The 19,082-nt window shown below is 43.4% G+C and overlaps 1 protein-coding gene across 1 annotated transcript in view; it reads right to left on the bottom strand.

Annotated features, from left to right (window-relative positions):
* Positions 1–19,082, bottom strand: part of LOC126162908 (alpha-tocopherol transfer protein-like) — a 135,698-nt gene that overhangs the window by 23,372 nt on the left and 93,244 nt on the right. Inside the window, exons 3-4 of the mRNA XM_049919719.1 lie at positions 9,520–9,673; positions 894–1,087 (exon numbers count right to left, since the gene is read on the bottom strand). Coding sequence (XP_049775676.1) covers positions 894–1,087; positions 9,520–9,673 — 348 coding nt within the window. The remainder of the gene's footprint in view (positions 1–893; positions 1,088–9,519; positions 9,674–19,082) is intronic.

Genomic DNA, 19,082 nt, shown 5'->3' with positions numbered 1-19,082 from the left:
GTGCGGCGTCCAAGTCTTCAAAAATCTCCTTCATTTCGGCGTGAAAAGTCTGCTCCGAAATCTTGCAATCGTCCAGGAATCACTAATTTATATCAATTAAAATCATCTTTATACTGTATGCAATTTAATTTACTTTGCTACTTCCATCCTCCGAATTTCTTAACAACTTTCACAATATGTCTACACATTAAAATCAGATCAAGACTAGCTAAAAAGTTTTTTTTTTAACGTCTTCATCAGATCACGTCTGCCTTAAGCTTCGGCTATCAAGAGACAATCGAAACGGAAAGAAAAAAAAGAGTTACAATTTTAGTATATTCTCTGCCGTCGAGCGCTCATACCGCTGCGACGGCACAATTCATGTCTGAGGGAACGAGTGCAGCGCGGCGAAATTCAAAGTCCCGCTACATCGCCCCCTCGACTGTCACGCTAAAACATTTAGCGTGGCAGGCTAGCAAACCTAAAAGTCAAGACATGTATATTTTCTTTGGAAAGGCCACGTGCATCCACAGGGGATATAAAAGTCCCGCTACACCCCGGAGTCTGTCCGATGGTCAAATGACGATACCTTTTTACGGTTCTCCAGCGTGAACGATTTCTTGAACGTGAAACTCAAAACTCCTGCTTTCGTTTGGTATCTTCAGCTGCCAAACCAGACTGGTCAACAATGGACTGAATGGGAAGCCTTATACCGGCCTAGCGATTTTACACACGACCATAGTTTTCTCTGGTTATATTGCTAAGGTGTGACGACACATGTTTGTACTTTACAAGGCTGAGTAAAAGTACCCACTACTGATGGAACGAATGTAGGGCAAAAAAGAAAGAGAAGTGGTTGTTGGCGCAGAGTCTGCACAGCGGTGTGAAGCCAGCAGACCAGGCGGTGGACTCACCTGCACCCAGTGCAGCAGCATCTTGGCGAAGGAGGGGCTGAACTGCATGGCCTGCGTCATGGACAGACCTTCCAGGTCGAGGATGACGGTGACGCCGGCGATCTGCGTGCGCGGCTCCGACACGGCGATCTCCAGGAACAGCATCACGCAGCAGTACAGCTCGTCCAGCGAACACTCCGAAGGCTTCCACCGGCCTGCGCATTTGCAACCCAGCCGCTTAGCGCACGTGTCTACTGCGCACAATCTCATACAAGTAAGAGACGAAAGAAGTTCCGGCCAACTGAGCTAGGCCAACTCAGCAACCTCTTATTGTAATTGTCAGGACGTCTCCGGCTTACTCTTCGACAATTCCTATTAATAAGACCCAACTTCCCACAAATCCAACACCTTATCTTACTTTCTTTTTCCCACTGCTGATTCGTAGAAGTAATTTCCTTACTAATTCTCCTGTCCACGTAACCTTTCATAATTAATGGCCTGCCCCGCCCTCCGTGAGTCTATATACATAATAGCCTGGATGTGCCTTTCTAATTCATTCAGCTGGGCAAACGTTTGCGGTGTCCCACCAAATACTGCCCTCAGTCTATCACCTGATCGTAATCCTTGAACAATATGTAATACAATTTCTCTTTTGCAGTATGGCAGGCACAAGGCTAGCGCACTCTCTCTAACTCTCTCGACAAAGACGACAATCTTTTCATTATCCCCCTGCTCTGAACCATACTCCCTATAAACTAATTCTTGCAATGCACGGGGTTGAATCAAGGTATAAATTTTTCCTTTAAATTGTTCCAAAGTTAGTCTTTCCTGAATCGCGTACAACAGGTGTTCTACTAACTCTCCCTTTACCTTTCCCACCAAGAGTTTATAAATTTCCAAGTGTGACATGTTAACAGCTCGCACTTTCTGCTGAAAACCGATGATGAAATACGAAAACACCACAATATTCTCCACCGAATGTGAACACCATTCCTTACATCCTTAAATAATCTTGCATGGGATGAGGTAATTTCGAATACTAATATTTTGTAGAATCAGCGTCAGTTGCGCAAATTTTTTCTGGTCTTTACCAGGTTTAGTCTAAATTAATCTAGCCTTCTTCAGAAGCACAAAATTACTATAACATGCCAGAGTAAGGCACAGTCAACATTAAAATTAAAACCTGTAGTACCGTGGTACCGTGTCGAATTAAAACTACTTAACTGAAGTCAAGCCCTGGCATCTCTTCACCGCGTGGTCGGTTCGCAGCGGCAACTGTGTTGGCACTGATCGTTGCACGCGGAATTATTGCACCTGATGGATAGGCAACCCCTTCGACACCCCTTTGGTGCGGTTTGCCTACGTTCATGCGCTAGGGCAGCCGTCTGGTCAAATTGGTGTCGAAGTTTCTGACAGGTACATTTGTAACGTGCTCAACAAAGTTGCGGGGATGGCACCGAGGATGTTGCCGAACTCTGAGGGCTTAGAGGTACCATTTGCCGTTTTATTCACGCACATGTTAATGTTGTACTCCCACGTGATCACTTCACAGGAGGGCGGAAAGCAGGAGGGTTGGAAAACCTTAAGCTCGCTTAGCATTGACGGTAGAAGTGTGTGGCTTACAAGGAGCTTCTCGCCGATTGTCCTTAATTCTTGTTAACCCCTCACGCACAGTCATTATGTTAGCTGTGGTGCTGGTAACACTTTGAAACTCACAGGTGATTCTTTCTGCTAATTTCACGCGAATTTTTACAATCACCGTCTGCAATGCTTGACGGTCCCTTTCCGTCACTTCATGAGGTCTACACGGTTTTCGTTTAGTTCTGATTGCTTCTTAGCGTTTTCACTTCACTGTCACAGCCTTAACAACCGACAAGCGCAGCTTTAGAAGGTTTGAAATGTCTTTGATGGGTTTGTTACTCTGGTGGCGTCCAATGATTAGCAACGCGTCTGAAGTCAGAGCTCTCCTGACGGATCCATTCCGCTGTTACTGCTTCTATACTGACAACACAGCAATGAGGTGCTGTAAATAGCGAGGCTACTGGACAATGGATGACTGGACAAGAGTGATCTGGAGTGATTAACCATGCATATCGTGTGGCAATGCTGTGGTAGGGCTTGTGTTTAGTGAATGCTTGGACAATGTTACCTACAGTCGTGTGCAGTGCCAACAGTAAAGTACTGATGATGCAGCGTTAAGGTATGGGGGTATTTTTCGTGGTTAGTGTGTTATCCTCTAGTTTCGCTTGACAAAATGCTAAATGAGGAAGCAACTGAGCATATTTTACAGCAACATGTACTGCCTAAAGTAGAGTAACAGTTCGGAGATACTAACTGTATAAGCATGACAATGCTTCCGGTCTTAAAGCAGCATTTGTGGTTTGTGGAGAATAACATTTCTGAAATGGACTGGCCTCCCCGGAGCCCCGACTTTAACACAATGGAACACCTTTGGATGAGCTAGAATGCAGACCCCAGCGTTCAACGTCTACCTTCTGCGGTTTCTGTTGCCATTTCTCTACGGACATTCAAGCACCTCGTTGATAGTGTCCCCAGCAGAGTTCAAGGGTGAACACTCGCCATATTAACGTCCACTAATAGATGTCTGGATAAAAAAAAAATGGAATGATCATGTGGCATTGTTGGCCGGGGGACCGGATAATTTTGATCAAATACTATGTGACTGAACGGCGAACTGGTAACAGCATTGGGCCGCAGTCTTAACTAAAATTTTTTTGCGTAGCGTTTACTTCCCATTAGGGAGACAGATCTGTGGAAATAGGTCTTTTACGGTCGGGGAAATTTGGCAGAACTTAAATTCCTGTCTCCGTAATACATGACTCTCTCCCTCAGCTCTGGACTAAGGCTTAGACGTATAATAACGCCTGTGACCTAGGCATAAACTGCAGCAGGGTGTCCCATCGAAGAAGCGCCAGCTTTTAAAACATCTATTTTGAAACAAAAATAAAGCCTATGGGCCCATGTTTCTAAAGTCTCACAAGCTAAACAAGGCTCTGACAGTTAACTGGAATTGTGTTAGAATACCAGGGAGTGAATGACACGGAGCCTATTTAAATTATAATTGTTGGAGTTTATGTTAACGCCGTCCATAGACTGCTGTCATACTGGAGGAAACAGAGACCGGAGAGATGGGAATGCCGCTTCCTGTAAGTACACTCGTGCTGTGCAGCTCTGCACGAAAGTAAGCGTGCCCCGTTACGAAACGGTTCTATGATTCTACAGCAGCTCCGCGGAAGAAACTACAGGCGTAGCAGGAGCCAATTTGTTGAAGATGTTTCTTCCATTTCCGGCCCGCGCTAGCAGAAAAACTCAGTTGTGAAAACGCTGCATGCTTTCTCGTAGACTGATAAACAGTTCTTTTCCTCTGCAACATCAGCTTTGCTATTCCCGGAGGCGAAAAAGGTTTTTTCTCTAACGCTGCAAAATTGGTGAAACTTTGTTGAAGTTTAGGCTTTTTCTGGATTTGTGTGTATTGTAAATACATGCCTCGTATAAGGAAAGTAATTTCCAAAGATAATCCTGGTGCAAGTAAATAAGAATAACCTTCCAAAGTAGCTCAAAATGTATGCTGAAAATGTCAACACATTTGAAGGTTTCTGACTGCTAAGTTTGACATTAAATGAGGGCTCAATAAGCTCAGAACCACAAATATGTCATTTTAGTAAATCAGTTGCCCCCTGCGCACCCTATTGCAACCTGCATGGTTCAGAATTCTTATCTTTGCTGAAGGTGTTAGATTTGTTGCGTTAATAACTATAATTTTAAATGAGCCACGCTTTATGAATGAAACTGATTGTCACTCAGATTCTTATCTAGAGGAATTTCACAGGTAGATTACGTCCCTTCCTCAAAGACCCAAATGGTTGGCTCAACAATTTTAGTCGAGTAGCGAGTACGTTGTCATCCATCATTTCACAGGATGTGCGTCTGTAATTGGTAGGAAATATCATGTCTGATCATTGCTACTCCTCTGCCATGTTGACGCACTCAGCTTATGACTCCTATGTCGGGGGATAAATTTTCAGTGCCCCAAACTCGCATTTCGGGCTCTTTTCATATACATTTCTTGCCTTTGACCCTTATTCCATACAATCACACAGTTTCCACGCGCAAGACTTCACTATATTGGCATGTTTGATGTTATAGCCACTCAGTTGTGGGTGATTACAGCTCTTATCTATAAACGTGTAAAAATTAAAACCATCCACAATACCGAGGTTGGTTTTAACATCGCAGCAATTTATTCGAGGCAATATGCTATTTTCTTCCTCGGACCTTCTGAATGATTTAGTCAGATAGTCAAAGTTAAACTGTACGTGCCCTATAACTATGAACCATGATGCAACTTACTACTTTCCACAAAACTATTGCACTGCAAATTACAGCAAACAATCCTAAGACTGACTGAGAAGTGAATCCCAGATATTGAATCTCCAATCCACAACTTTGGAAACTTTAATATACAGGGTGTAATTGGTGTAAGTGCACATATTTCTATTGGTGACTGACGATAGTGTACCGAATAACATTACATCAGTATTTACGTCATCTGCAGACTAATAATTATTGATATTATAAGTCAAATGATTTCAGGTTGTTTAGTACCTCCAAGTACATGTGGCAAGAGCAAACTGTTAGTGATCAGTTTGGTTGGTTGGTTGGTTTGGGGAAGGAGACCAGACAGCGTGGTCATCGGTCTCATCGGATTAGGGAAGGATTGGGAAGGAAGTCGGCCGTGCCCTTTCAGAGGAACCATCCCGGCATTTGCCTGGAGTGATTTAGGGAAATCACGGAAAACCTAAATCAGGATGGCCGGACGCGGGATTGAACCGTCGTCCTCCCGAATGCGAGTCCAGTGTCTAACCACTGCACCACCCCGCTCGGTAGTGATCAGTTTCCCCCGGGTAGCAGATCGGGTGTTAAAGTGTGAACGCGTGGATGCAAAACGGTTAGTCTACACTGATAGGTGTAGTCCACATGGTGGTGCACTTATGGCTGTGCAGAAAACATCAGTTCGTAAACTTTGTGACTTGGTTGAGGTAAGACTGTTCGACACATACTAAAAGCAACCAACACATTGATGTGAGTACATATTAATGTACCACATGTAAAAATATCTGCACTTTTATCCGTTACTCCCTTTATAATGAACAAGCAACCTTGCTGGCTTTGTTCCACGATCGGATGACCTGTCTGACATATCGGTAATTTTGTTTGCCAGCCACTGCGTAGAGCTGTAAACTTCAGCATTACTTTCATGCAAATTAAATGATTGCAAGCAGCACATGCCTTGAAGCTTCCAGAAGGCACGAATGGCCCGTGTTCCATATTTAGTTGGCTTTTGGAGCAACACTTCGTGGTTTTCGATAAAGTATTCCTTTAATCGTGTTGCAATGTGTATTTGCAAACATTTTTTTCGTATGCGGAGTAACTATAGATACAGTTTAGCCATCTGTAACTACACTGAAGAGCCAAAGAAACTGGTACAACTGCCTAATATCGTGTAGGACCCCCGCGAGCACGCAGAAGTGACGCTATATGACGTGGCATGGACTCGACCAATGTCTGGATTACTGTTGCAGGGAATGGACACCATGAATCGTGCAGGGCTGTCCATACATCCGTAAGAGTACGAGAGGGTGCAGATCTCTTCTGAACAGCGTGTTGCAAGGCATCCCAGATATGCTCAATAATGTTCATGTCTGAGGATTTTGGTGGCCATCGGAAGTGTTTAAACTCAGAAGAGTGTTTCTGGAGCTACTCCGTAGCAATTCTGAACGTGTGGGGTGTCGCATTACCCTGCTGGAGTTGCCCACGTCCGTCGGAATGCACAATGGACATGAATGGATGCAGGTGATCAAACAGGATGCTTAGGTACGCGTCCTGTCAGAGTCATATATAGACATATCAGATGCCCCATATCACTCCAACTGCACACGCCCCTTAACACTACAGACCCTCCATCAGCTTGAACATCCCCTGCTGACATGCAGGGTCCATGGATTCATGAGGCTTTTTCAACACCCGAACACGTCCATCCGCTCGATTCAATTAAACGAGACTCATCCAACCAGCCAACAAGTTTCCAGTCAACAGACCAACGTCGGTGTTGACGGGCCCTGGCGAGGCGTAATGCTCTGTGTCGTGCAGTCGTCAAGAGTACACGAGTGGACCTTCGGCTCCGCAAGCCCATATCGATGTAGTTTCGTTGAATGGTTCGTACGCTGATACTTTTTCATGGCCCAGCATTGAAATCTGCAGCAATTTGCGGAAGGGTTGTACTGTGACGCTGAACGATTCTCTTCAGTCGTCGTTGGTCCCGTTCTTGCAGGACTTTTTCCGGCCGCAGCGATATCGGAGATTTGATGTTTTACTGCATTCCTGGCATTCAAGGTCCACTCGTGAAATGGTCGTACGGTAAAATCCTCACTTCATCCCTACCTCCTAGATGCTGTGTCCCATCGCTCGTGCACCGACTATGGCACCACATTCGAACTCGCTTAAATCTTGATAACTTACCATTGTAACAGCATTAACCAATCTAACAACTGCGCCACACACTTGTTGTCTTACGTAGGCTTTGCCGACTGCGGCGTTGTATTCTACCTACACTCCTGGAAATGGAAAAAAGAACACATTGACACCGGTGTGTCAGACCCACCATACTTGCTCCGGACACTGCGAGAGGGCTGTACAAGCAATGATCACACGCACGGCACAGCGGACACACCAGGAACCGCGGTGTTGGCCGTCGAACGGCGCTAGCTGCGCAGCATTTGTGCACCGCCGCCGTCAGTGTCAGCCAGTTTGCCGTGGCATACGGAGCTCCATCGCAGTCTTTAACACTGGTAGCATGCCGCGACAGCGTGGACGTGAACCGTATGTGCAGTTGACGGACTTTGAGCGAGGGCGTATAGTGGGCATGCGGGAGGCCGGGTGGACGTACCGCCGAATTGCTCAACACGTGGGGCGTGAGGTCTCCACAGTACATCGATGTTGTCGCCAGTGGTCGGCGGAAGGTGCACGTGCCCGTCGACCTGGGACCGGACCGCAGCGACGCACGGATGCACGCCAAGACCGTAGGATCCTACGCAGTGCCGTAGGGGACCGCACCGCCACTTCCCAGCAAATTAGGGACACTGTTGCTCCTGGGGTATCGGCGAGGACCATTCGCAACCGTCTCCATGAAGCTGGGCTACGGTCCCGCACACCGTTAGGCCGTCTTCCGCTCACGCCCCAACATCGTGCAGCCCGCCTCCAGTGGTGTCGCGACAGGCGTGAATGGAGGGACGAATGGAGACGTGTCGTCTTCAGCGATGAGAGTCGCTTCTGCCTTGGTGCCAATGATGGTCGTATGCGTGTTTGGCGCCGTGCAGGTGAGCGCCACAATCAGGACTGCATACGACCGAGGCACACAGGGCCAGCACCCGGCATCATGGTGTGGGGAGCGATCTCCTACACTGGCCGTACACCACTGGTGATCGTCGACGGGACACTGAATAGTGCACGGTACATCCAAACCGTCATCGAACCCATCGTTCTACCATTCCTAGACCGGCAAGGGAACTTGCTGTTCCAACAGGACAATGCACGTCCGCATGTATCCCGTGCCACCCAACGTGCTCTAGAAGGTGTAAGTCAACTACCCTGGCCAGCAAGATATCCGGATCTGTCCCCCATTGAGCATGTTTGGGACTGGATGAAGCGTCGTCTCACGCGGTCTGCACGTCCAGCACGAACGCTGGTCCAACTGAGGCGCCAGGTGGAAATGGCATGGCAAGCCGTTCCACAGGACTACATCCAGCATCTCTACGATCGTCTCCATGGGAGAATAGCAGCCTGCATTGCTGCGAAAGGTGGATATACACTGTACTAGTGCCGACATTGTGCATGCTCTGTTGCCTGTGTCTATGTGCCTGTGGTTCTGTCAGTGTGATCATGTGATGTATCTGACCCCAGGAATGTGTCAAAGTTTCCCCTTCCTGGGACAATGAATTCACGGTGTTCTTATTTCAATTTCCAGGAGTGTATTTACATATCTCTGTATTTGAATACGCACGCCTATACCAGTTTCTTTGGCGCTTCAATGTATATCCATGAGTCAGTGACAGCAAAAATAGTGTCTCGCGACATGGTTGGCTCGAAGACCCCGATGAGTCGGTTCAGCCGTTCCTTAGCCCGGAAGGTACCTTTCTTTTGCGAAGTGTGGGAGTTTTGTGTGTGTCTGGGGAGGAGGAGGAAGGGATAGTTTCACGTTTGTATTGCCTGATGGTGTTGAGAGAAAGGAAAGGCTCAAACCTGGTGCCTCCAACAACAGAGGCCGAAGGATGGAGCAGTGTCACATGCCCTGACCTCACGAGACACTACAGAGGTTTGGAATTTAATCCAGGACACTGGAGCGAAGTCCGATTTTGAGTAACGTAATGCCACCATCGCTCCTCCTCACTTCCGTAACGGCAAAGGAAAGTGGGCCAACAACGGGAAGAGCACCCTGGCGGTCACCCACCCAAATACCGGCCACGCCCGACGTTGCTCAACTTCGTTGATCTGATGGAAAGTGGTGCGTTCAATGAGGTAAGGCCGTCGACGGCTCCGTATTGTAAATAACCGTATTCGTTACACTCACGGCCTGCGTGGATGAGCAGAATGCGGCGGCCGTGTTGGTCCCTGTTGGGCAGGATGGTGATGATCTGCAGCTTGAGCGGCCGCTCCACGCTGTGCGGCATCACCTGCTGCACGAGCCGGTCCTGCTTCAGCTTGAACTCGTAGAAGCTGCGCATCTGCAACAGACAAGGAGACCCTGAACGGCCGAGCTACATCGCACAACAACGGTTTGTTTGAGGGGGCGTTCAATAAGTGACGCAACACACTACTTTCTCGGCCAGTTTCGGCTGAAACAACTGCGGAATTTGTATTGGGACAACGTACAACATTCCTGCTTCAGCCCCGTTAGTTCCATGAATTCCAACAGGTGGCGGCGGTATACCTCAACATGGCGTCTGTAACTGAGGTGCATTCCAAGCAGACAACTGTCACTGAGTTTCTTTCGGCTGAAAACCAGAGCATCGCAGATATTCGTAGGTGCTTGCAGAATGTCTATGGAGGCCTGAAAGTGAACAAAAGCACGGTAACTCGTTGGGCGAGGCGTCGGTCATCTTTGCAGCAAGAGTGCGGAAACCTGTCCGATCTACCACGTGATGGCCGATTGACTCCTGCAATGTTCGAAAGTGCAGACACTTTCATCCGAGGTGACGGACGGATCACAATCAAACACCTCCATGCACAGCTGGACTTCTCTGTTGGTGGTGCTGACACATTCGTCCACGAGCTGTACTACTCAGATGTGTGTGACCGCTGGATTTATCGCCGACTAACTGAAGCCCACGAAGAACAAACGATGGACCATATGTGTTTCGAGGGAAGCAGTGGGAAGGTTGTTGATGCAGAAGGACATTGGATTCGATGCTGACCAGCAGAGTGGTACCACGCGGGCAGATAGTCCCTCCCACTAAGGTGGCGTAAGGCCGTCATAGTGAACGAAGATTATGATGACAATAGGGTCTCCTAGAAGAAGAAAAAAAAAGGGAGTAATGTAGTGTATTGGAATCCTGAATAAAACCGAACTCCGTTCAGGAAAAAAAGAGTTGGGTTGGGATGTTTGGGGGAAGAGACCAAACAGCGAGGTCATCAGTCTCATCGGATTAGGGAAGGACGGGGTAGGAAGTCGGCCGTGCCCTTTCAAAGGAACCATCCCGGCATTTGCCTGGAGTGATTTAGGAAAATCACGGAAAACCTAAATCAGGATGGCCGGACGCGGGATTGAACCATCGTCCTCCCGAAGGCGAGTCCAGTGTGCTAACCACTGTGCCACCACGCTCTGTCAGGAAAAAAGGTTTCGTATTACTTATTGAAGGCCCCTCGTGCCATCTGCGTATTAGCGGAGGGGTGTAAGCTGCTATTAAAGGGAATGAAAGATAGGGCAGGGTCCGTTTAAGGCCCAAGCGACACAAGCGGTCGCTAGTGGCACCAAACTGAGAGAAGAGCCAGAGGCGTCAAAGTGCAAAGTTAGCAAACAGGATGAAAACTAATATGTAAGTATAATATTGCGACTCCCGGAAGAGTTCGAGCCCGGTGTGAATCCGCACTGAAGAGATCACTGGCCGCCTTCGCCCTAACTATAATATATGAAATTTGAAATGCAAACTTTTTGAGCGATCCTCATCCTAATGTGGCTCAATCGTCATCGAAGGTGTACACTAACAGGAAATACAGTAGTATGTCAGCATGTAATGTGTTACAATTTACTGTACACGCATAACTGTTAAAGGTACTGAACTATCCAGGTAAGATACGCCAGGATGCTCAGATGATAAAATATTGTCCGCCAGGGAAAGGTCATGGTGCGAGTCACAGTACGTAATAATTGTGAGAAGGTTTCGAGGACAAAACGTTATAACATGATAAATTTGAGAAAGATTTCAGTTTGTGAAAACGTACCGTCTATGAGCGACTGATGCAGATTTGTTTAATTTCCCAGTAACGCGGAAGACAGGACATTATAAAATGCAGTGTACGATTCCGTCCATTTCGGAGACACTGATACTATCATGCGAACATCACGCGAAGATATATATACATGCAGAAGTTTGAATTATATCATAGCCTGATTACTGTATCTATGAAAACTAGTTCACTTATGAAGACATTAACCTAACAGTGTTCAATGCCGATCAGTTTATAGCGGGACTGTACAACAAACACAGAATACGTTAAACCAAATGTAAACACAGACTGAGACCATCCTTTGTAGGAATAATGTACAAAAGAGCTTAACGTAAAGTCTCCGAATTCATGTTAGGGCCAAAATTTATGGTGTAATTATGAATTAACAAAAATAACCGAAGTATTGTTATCAATGTACACTGATTGACAATTGCTAAGGAACAGAGACATAGCTGAAAATGAATAATCACAGCCAACGTTAGAAGACATGGAACACGGTACATACGTAACAGAGGTGGAGTGGTACATTTATAACCAAAAACGATACAGATTTCACCACACGGGAGAGCAGGATAACAGTTATTAATAACGTTCATGTCTGACACAGGTCATATTCCGAAAACAAAATTCGCTATCGGACTCCTATAACGAATATACCTTCCTCGGGCACTAATGCACACTTTGCACCTGTTATTCATGCTGGATAACAAACTGTTGAGGAGTCCTTCGGGAATATTTTCCCAGTCCCTCTCAGGCGGCTTTCAGTTCTTGCACGGTTCGCTGAGAAACACGTCTACTAAAAGCGTCCCAGGAATGCTCTATAGGGCTTGGGTCCACGGAGTACGCAGCCCATTCCGTTCGTTAAACAATTTCATTTTCCAGTGTGTCCGACACTTCAGCGGTCCTGTGCGGGCGGTCACCGTCCGTGAGCAGAAAGTTAGGACCTACAGCACCCCTAAACAGACGAACAAGATCCAGAAAATCTATCTACAATACCGTCGTGCTGTAACAGTGCTTCGCGCAAAGATACGCAGTACTATTCGGCCATTGTGCATAACGTCTGCGCTTACAATTAACGCCTAACCCATACCGATTACGTTCATTAACATTCTATTGTGTGTATCTTGTTCTCCCCTCTCTCCACACTAACTGGTAGCTAGAATCACTTGCCACTGCGAAGCGGAATTCGTCGCAGAAGATCACTCTGGACCACTGTCGCTGTCACCAACCAGCATGCTTCCTACACCAACGAACTCTTTCCTAACGATGATGGGGTTGAAGTGGGATTCATTTAACAGGCTTCCGATCATACAAATGATCCTGATTTAATCGCCGCGATATATTTCTCGCAGAGACATTTGTGCCGGTAGCGTGTGGAAGGTTCAAAAATGGTTCAAATGGCTCTGAGCGCTATGGGACTTAACATCTCAGGTCATCAGTCCCCTAGAACTTAGAACTACTTAAACCTAACTAACGTAAAGGCATCACACACATCCATGCCCGAGGCAGGATTCGAACCTGCGACCGAAGCGGTCGCGCTGTTCCGGACTGAAGCGCCTAGAACCACTCAGCCACAATGGCCGGCGGGTGGAACGTCTGAAGCGACATGACTAGGAGTGAAATGTCTATCCTTTTCGCCACTAGGCCTACTTATCAATCCACTGGTAGTGTAGTGAACTGTCTACGACCACGGCATGCTTTCGCATACATTTCCGCCTTCAGCGGCCATTCTTACTGCGAGATGGCACTTCTGGGCACACCCAGTACTGTGAATATTGTGAGAGTGACCGGCTCCGTGCAATCGAACTTCTCTTCCATGATAGTAAACACAATACATGATGCCTCACAGACATGTTTCACCACCACACGGAATGTCTCACTAATCGGTGTCACAACAGAGTAAGTCAAACATCATACTGCATGATCTGTCGAATGCAAACCGAGCGTTCCTGCGCATGCTTCACTGCAGTTAACATGTCCAGCCCCCCACATTTCCTTTCACCATAATTGGTTGGGCGTTCCGCAGTAATTGACGGTTGTTCAGTAGCAAGTTTCAAATAGTGTAGAGATCATGAAATTTCAATCTGAAAAAGAAGATATTTCAACATACAAGATGACGCAAAATGGGTGTTAGGGAGAATTTGTCTACTGTGGTTTGACTGTCTGTTGTAAATGATACTCCTTGTGATACAGTTGCATTGTAGCTCCGAAAATTCTATAGCCCACTCGTCGATGTATCAATTCACAAATCAGAATGGAAGCAGTAACAATGGACAGCGTTTGCTGATGGTAAATAAGTTTTACGCAATTTCTGGACGAATCATTGTGGTGAGAGGCGTACTGAACAGCGCATTTGGTCCAAGAACAGAATCATCTGGAATGACTATCTCTCCGTGAAATTACAGTACAGAACAAAGTAAAATTGGTGTAACAGAATATACGCATCTTCCGAAACAGAATTTGTGTAATATTTTCCCTGTGGTTTTTTAGAGGTTGATGAAATGTTTTGAAAAGACCGGATCCCGAAGGGCCAGCCTGAGTTTTAGCTCTGGAAGATATGGAACGAGGGCGAACTATATTCATTGAGGACTCCACTGCATCAACAAGAGGACAATGAAAGAGAAACAACATTTTCTCTCACAAAAATCAATGGCGTCATCCTTTGAAGGACAAAGATGTGGGGCAAAGATTTTCTTTTGTAAATGGTATTATCAAGGACTTTGAAAATGGAACAATCGATAGGGATCAGATCTGGTTTAGTGATGAAGTACGCTGTCCGAACGAACAGAACTCGTGTCACCGAGCTACTGGAAAAACACATTCAAGCTGCTGCTCCATCTCATCAACAAAAAGTTGGTATCTGGTACGCAACCAGTGCACAATGCATTCCTGAGCCCATTTTTATTGGGGGGGCCTTACACAGCAAATTTAGACAAATACCGGAACATGAATTTGTACTGGTTGCACGACGCGGCCGAATATTCCGAAACTACTGGTTCATACAGAACGGAGCACGTCCAAACCACACCGCAGATCTCATCGATTTCTTTCAGGAGACGTAAGGAGATTTATGTCGTTGTCCTGCACTTCTGAGCATTCAATGGAAATGGTTTGGAATAGCCCCCCTATAGTTTACATCTCTACCCGTGTGAGTATTTATTGTGGGTTATCTGAAGGACAGAGACTTCAGAGATGCATCTGCAACACCCCAGGACGTTGGTGCTCAGTCTTCAGAAAGATTGTTGCGGTCTAAAACGATGTTCTCCACGAAGTCATCAAGGAATTAGGTACAAGGCTCTACACCCTGATTTCTGAAGAAGGAAAGGTCTTTGAGAACCTACTGTATTAAATTTCAGGTTGTCTGCTACGTTATACATATGACAAGAATTTTTGACCCCATATTATGTTGTTACAGACAAAAAACCGTCTTTATCGCCACCCAGAACTAATTATATAGAGATGTTGTCATGACCTGCTAAGCTAAAATTTGTAACCAGTTTGATCAAAGTATATAAATTTCTGTTATAAGTTTTCTTACATTCAGTTTAAACAATATGTAGACAGATAGAGTAAGTTTTGTATGTAATATAAGGACCAGTGCTGGTAACCACCACTGAGTTAGTATTACACCAGTCTTGATCAGTTTTGTGAGCTTTAAATTTCCGCAGTTTGATCTGTGATGTGGTGTAATAAACATACGTTGCAAGCATTTCATTACATTTTGAGTATATTATTATTTGGTGAACGTGTCACCAAGTGCCTGTCAATGGGTAATAACTGAAACCAGAGAATATTTTCATTGAAGACACCCAAGGTTTAGATAAAAGTTAACAAATGCAGATGTAAAAGTACTAAAAAGACATTAAAATATCGGAAAATCAAAATAAAAAGGAAATATATGAAAGAATGTGAGTTACTAAATATTTATAGCAAACAATTTTCGAATGTAGATACGTGGGATTTGAAAACTTAACTTAAACTGTAAAACGAAATGTTATTTCAAATGCAAGCTGCAATGAAAATGTTTCTTTGCTTAAAATAATGATAAGGGCAATAATGTCACCATGGGAATCTAAATGTGTTATGGGTATCTGAAATGCAAAACTGGGTAGTAGCAATGTAATGTAGAGTTACACTAAGAAATGTTTAACATCAAAAGCATTTTCCAAGCTATGTTTGTATTTTTCAAAGTGTATATGTAATGGCAAGACAAATCAAGTGGTTTCTAAGAAATTCATGTTAGAAATAGAAACAGACGAAACCGAAAATAGTGATGATTTATGTATACCATGGTTTCAGTGACTCCACATGGGTACATGTCCATCTTTACTATGTGACTGGCAGACACATTGCTTGAGCTACTGTGAATCTCACTTCACAAAATTTGGTTTCCAAAACCAAATTCCTCCTGTAACTAATGCATAAATCATTGAAGTAATCTTTTACTACCATGCTGCCCTCCTGCTTTACGTATTTGGTGTAAATATAGCAGAGTTTTTCCATGTATACATGTATAGTTTCACAGCAACATTAATGAAAAGTTTGTTTATTATTTGTTCACGTCTCTTACGTTTTTGAAATGAAGTTTGCATCTAATTGGTTAAATCTGAGAATATTTGAAACATGGTTACACTGCTATGATTGAAAGATATATCGACATTTATGCTTATATAGCAGACATTGTGTTGTATTCTGAGAGGGAATATCTTTGGCTGTTTTTATGGAAAAATATTTTTGTAACTGACAACATTAGATCTAATTTGAGTTTCTTTGCTGTGTGGTTTTATAGAAATTTCATAAACAAAAATCTTAGGTCTCTTTGGAGAACTATTGTACTGTACTTATAACTTGAAAGATGGGATGTCAGAATTGTTGGTTTGCTATTGTCATTTTCAAGATCTGTAGTCAGTATTTGAATTACTATAATGAAAACATTGGTAAGGATTTCTTACGAGAAGTGAAAACTAATCTGTAACTTCAAAATTTAACAACTTTTGTCCAGTATCTCAAGCAGATTTTACTGTAAAAGATGATCAGACTGAGGAGATCATTTTTCATACCACATGTAATTTTTGAAAATTTTTAATGTGATATATGAGTAAACTGGACTAATGTTTAAAATACATTGTAGAAAAGGCTTTGTCATTTTTTGAAAATATTGAAGATGTGCTAGGTGATTACGATTTGGCAACTTATGCACTATAGTCATTTTATTTTGTAATATGGAGACAGTAGGATGAGCATTTATGTGGAAACATACAAAGTAGACTATTCATATTATGAATCTGTTTTCAGATAGGATTATGTATGCTATCATGATGAAATGCAAGGATTTTCTTCGTGTTTTAAATGAGACATTGAAGAATTGGAAGCTGTATTGCGGTTTTAAGGAGATGACGAGAACAATGAAGTTTCTTTGTGTTGGGGAACTTGATTCTGTACTGTAGTGCGTGATGATCAGTCATGTCATGCAGTGTGTGTTTGCATCTGGAAATAAGGTGAAGGTTTGTAATATATTTACTGTAAGTCTGCTCATAGTTAGAAGTACATTGATTATATCTGAAGAGTTCACAATAGAACATGTCTTCAGATAATGAAAACTGTAAACAGTTATTTGTTTATTTGTGGAATATGTTTTGGAAAAAGCGATTTTTGTGAATAAAGTTTAGACTATTAAAGAAAACATTAATCAAGCAGATATTAAAACCAGAAAATTGTTTTAATGTAGAAAATATGTGAGGGAGTGCGTTCATTGATCTATACAGAGAGTTATGTGATTACGTAATAATTTTCTGAAAAAAATAATGAATTCAGTGGAACATTACTGTGTAGATGCACATTCCATCATGAGAATTTGAAACTGCTGTGGCATTATACTTAGAGTTTTGTGCCATTAGCTGTAAGCAATGCAAATGAGCTAGAGGATATTTTTTTAAATTTTGTTTACATAGATATTAAGTTAAAAACAGATTTGGTCACTTTGTAAAGTTGTCAGAATTATGTTTTGCAATTTATGAGACATACACATACATCTGCATAATTACATGTTCTACATGGATAATGAATTTCCAGAAGATACATCAAAGCTAGACGTGTATTACTTCTCACTCAACATACTTTACTTGATTCCATATAAACATAGTTTGATAAACATTATTACTTGTTTGAAAAAACTTACAGAATTTGGCTATTTTCATATACAACAAATTATTTTTCTGATAAAAGCTTCTATGTGCAAGATTTTACCATGTCTTTCACTTGCACATAATGTAATATGCAAATGATAGTTATATATTTGAAGTAAGGCGCTCAGTTGACTAATATTCATGTGAATTCACTTTAATGCAACAAAATACTATAATATAGTGGAGACTATTTGTGATATTTGTCTGTTATTATTATTTGGGACATACAATTATCTAGTTGGAGATGTGTGTGTATTGAGAGAAAGCATTCTAAGGTGAGACTGAGTTACCACTGGACTACTTTTAAACAAGAAAAGATGTATCATGTCAGAAAAAAGTCATAGTAAAAGAAATTTATAAGACTGAAGATACAGATACACAAAATTACTACCTGTCAGTTTACAAGCCAGTGTTACTGAATTACCAAAGCAAAGTTGAAACAAGAATAAGGAAACTGTTTATACTTCATTATTTTAACAGATGCTGCAGTCAAACCCATTCTAATTATCAACACATTTAATTAGCACATTATCTGGTAAACCTTGGCTTCACATATAATCAATGTAGACATCACCAATGCTAGAACAAGAAGTACTAGCTACTAAGAAAACACACACACACACACACACACACACACACACACACACACACACACACACACACACACACACACACACACACACACACACACACACACATTTCAAGCTTTCGCAACCCAAGGTTGCTTCATCGGGAAAGAGGGGAGGAGAGGGAAAGAAGAAAGGATGTGGGTTTTAAGGGAGAGGGTAAGGAGTCATTCCAATCCCGGGAGCAGAAAGACTTACCTTAGGGGGAAAAGAGGACAGGTGTATACACACGCACGCGCGCGCACACACACACACACACACACACACACACACACACACATATATATATTTATTTTGTCTGTATATGTACGGATGGATATATATATATATATATATATATATATATATATATATATATACAGACAAAATAAAGTGGTGATAAATTCTGATCTGGTGTTTATAATATACTGACATTTTGTACAAGGTCTGCCTGTGTCTGTATATGTGCAGATGAATGTGTGCGCGCGCGTGTGTGTGTGTGTGTGTGTGTGTGTGTGTGTGTGTGTGTGTGTGTGTGTGTGTTTTTCCCCCTAAGTAACTCTCTCCGCCATCGGGATTGGAATGACTCCTTACCCTCTCCCTTGAAACCCACATCCTTTTGTCTTTCCCTCCCTCTTTCCTAATGAAGCAACCTTGAAATATAAATTATTGGAGTATACACTTGCACTATTTAACAATAAAATTATTTGAGATATTTAACTTTCATTCAACTTTCAACTGTATAATATGGGAAACTGTAAAATCTAACCATGCATTTTGATCATTTAAAACTGTTTGCATTTTTCTGTAATTGTAGTTTCACTGAAATGCTGGCAATGGAGACAGTTTATTATTTCAGAGCAAAACACAACACTCATGCAAAATTGTGTAGAAGT

This window comes from Schistocerca cancellata, chromosome 2, assembly GCF_023864275.1.
Source record: "Schistocerca cancellata isolate TAMUIC-IGC-003103 chromosome 2, iqSchCanc2.1, whole genome shotgun sequence".
In the NCBI taxonomy this organism is placed as follows: Eukaryota; Metazoa; Arthropoda; class Insecta; order Orthoptera; family Acrididae; genus Schistocerca; species Schistocerca cancellata.
The sequence above is the reverse complement of the archived record's forward strand: the minus strand, read 5'-3'. Positions and strand labels throughout refer to the sequence as shown.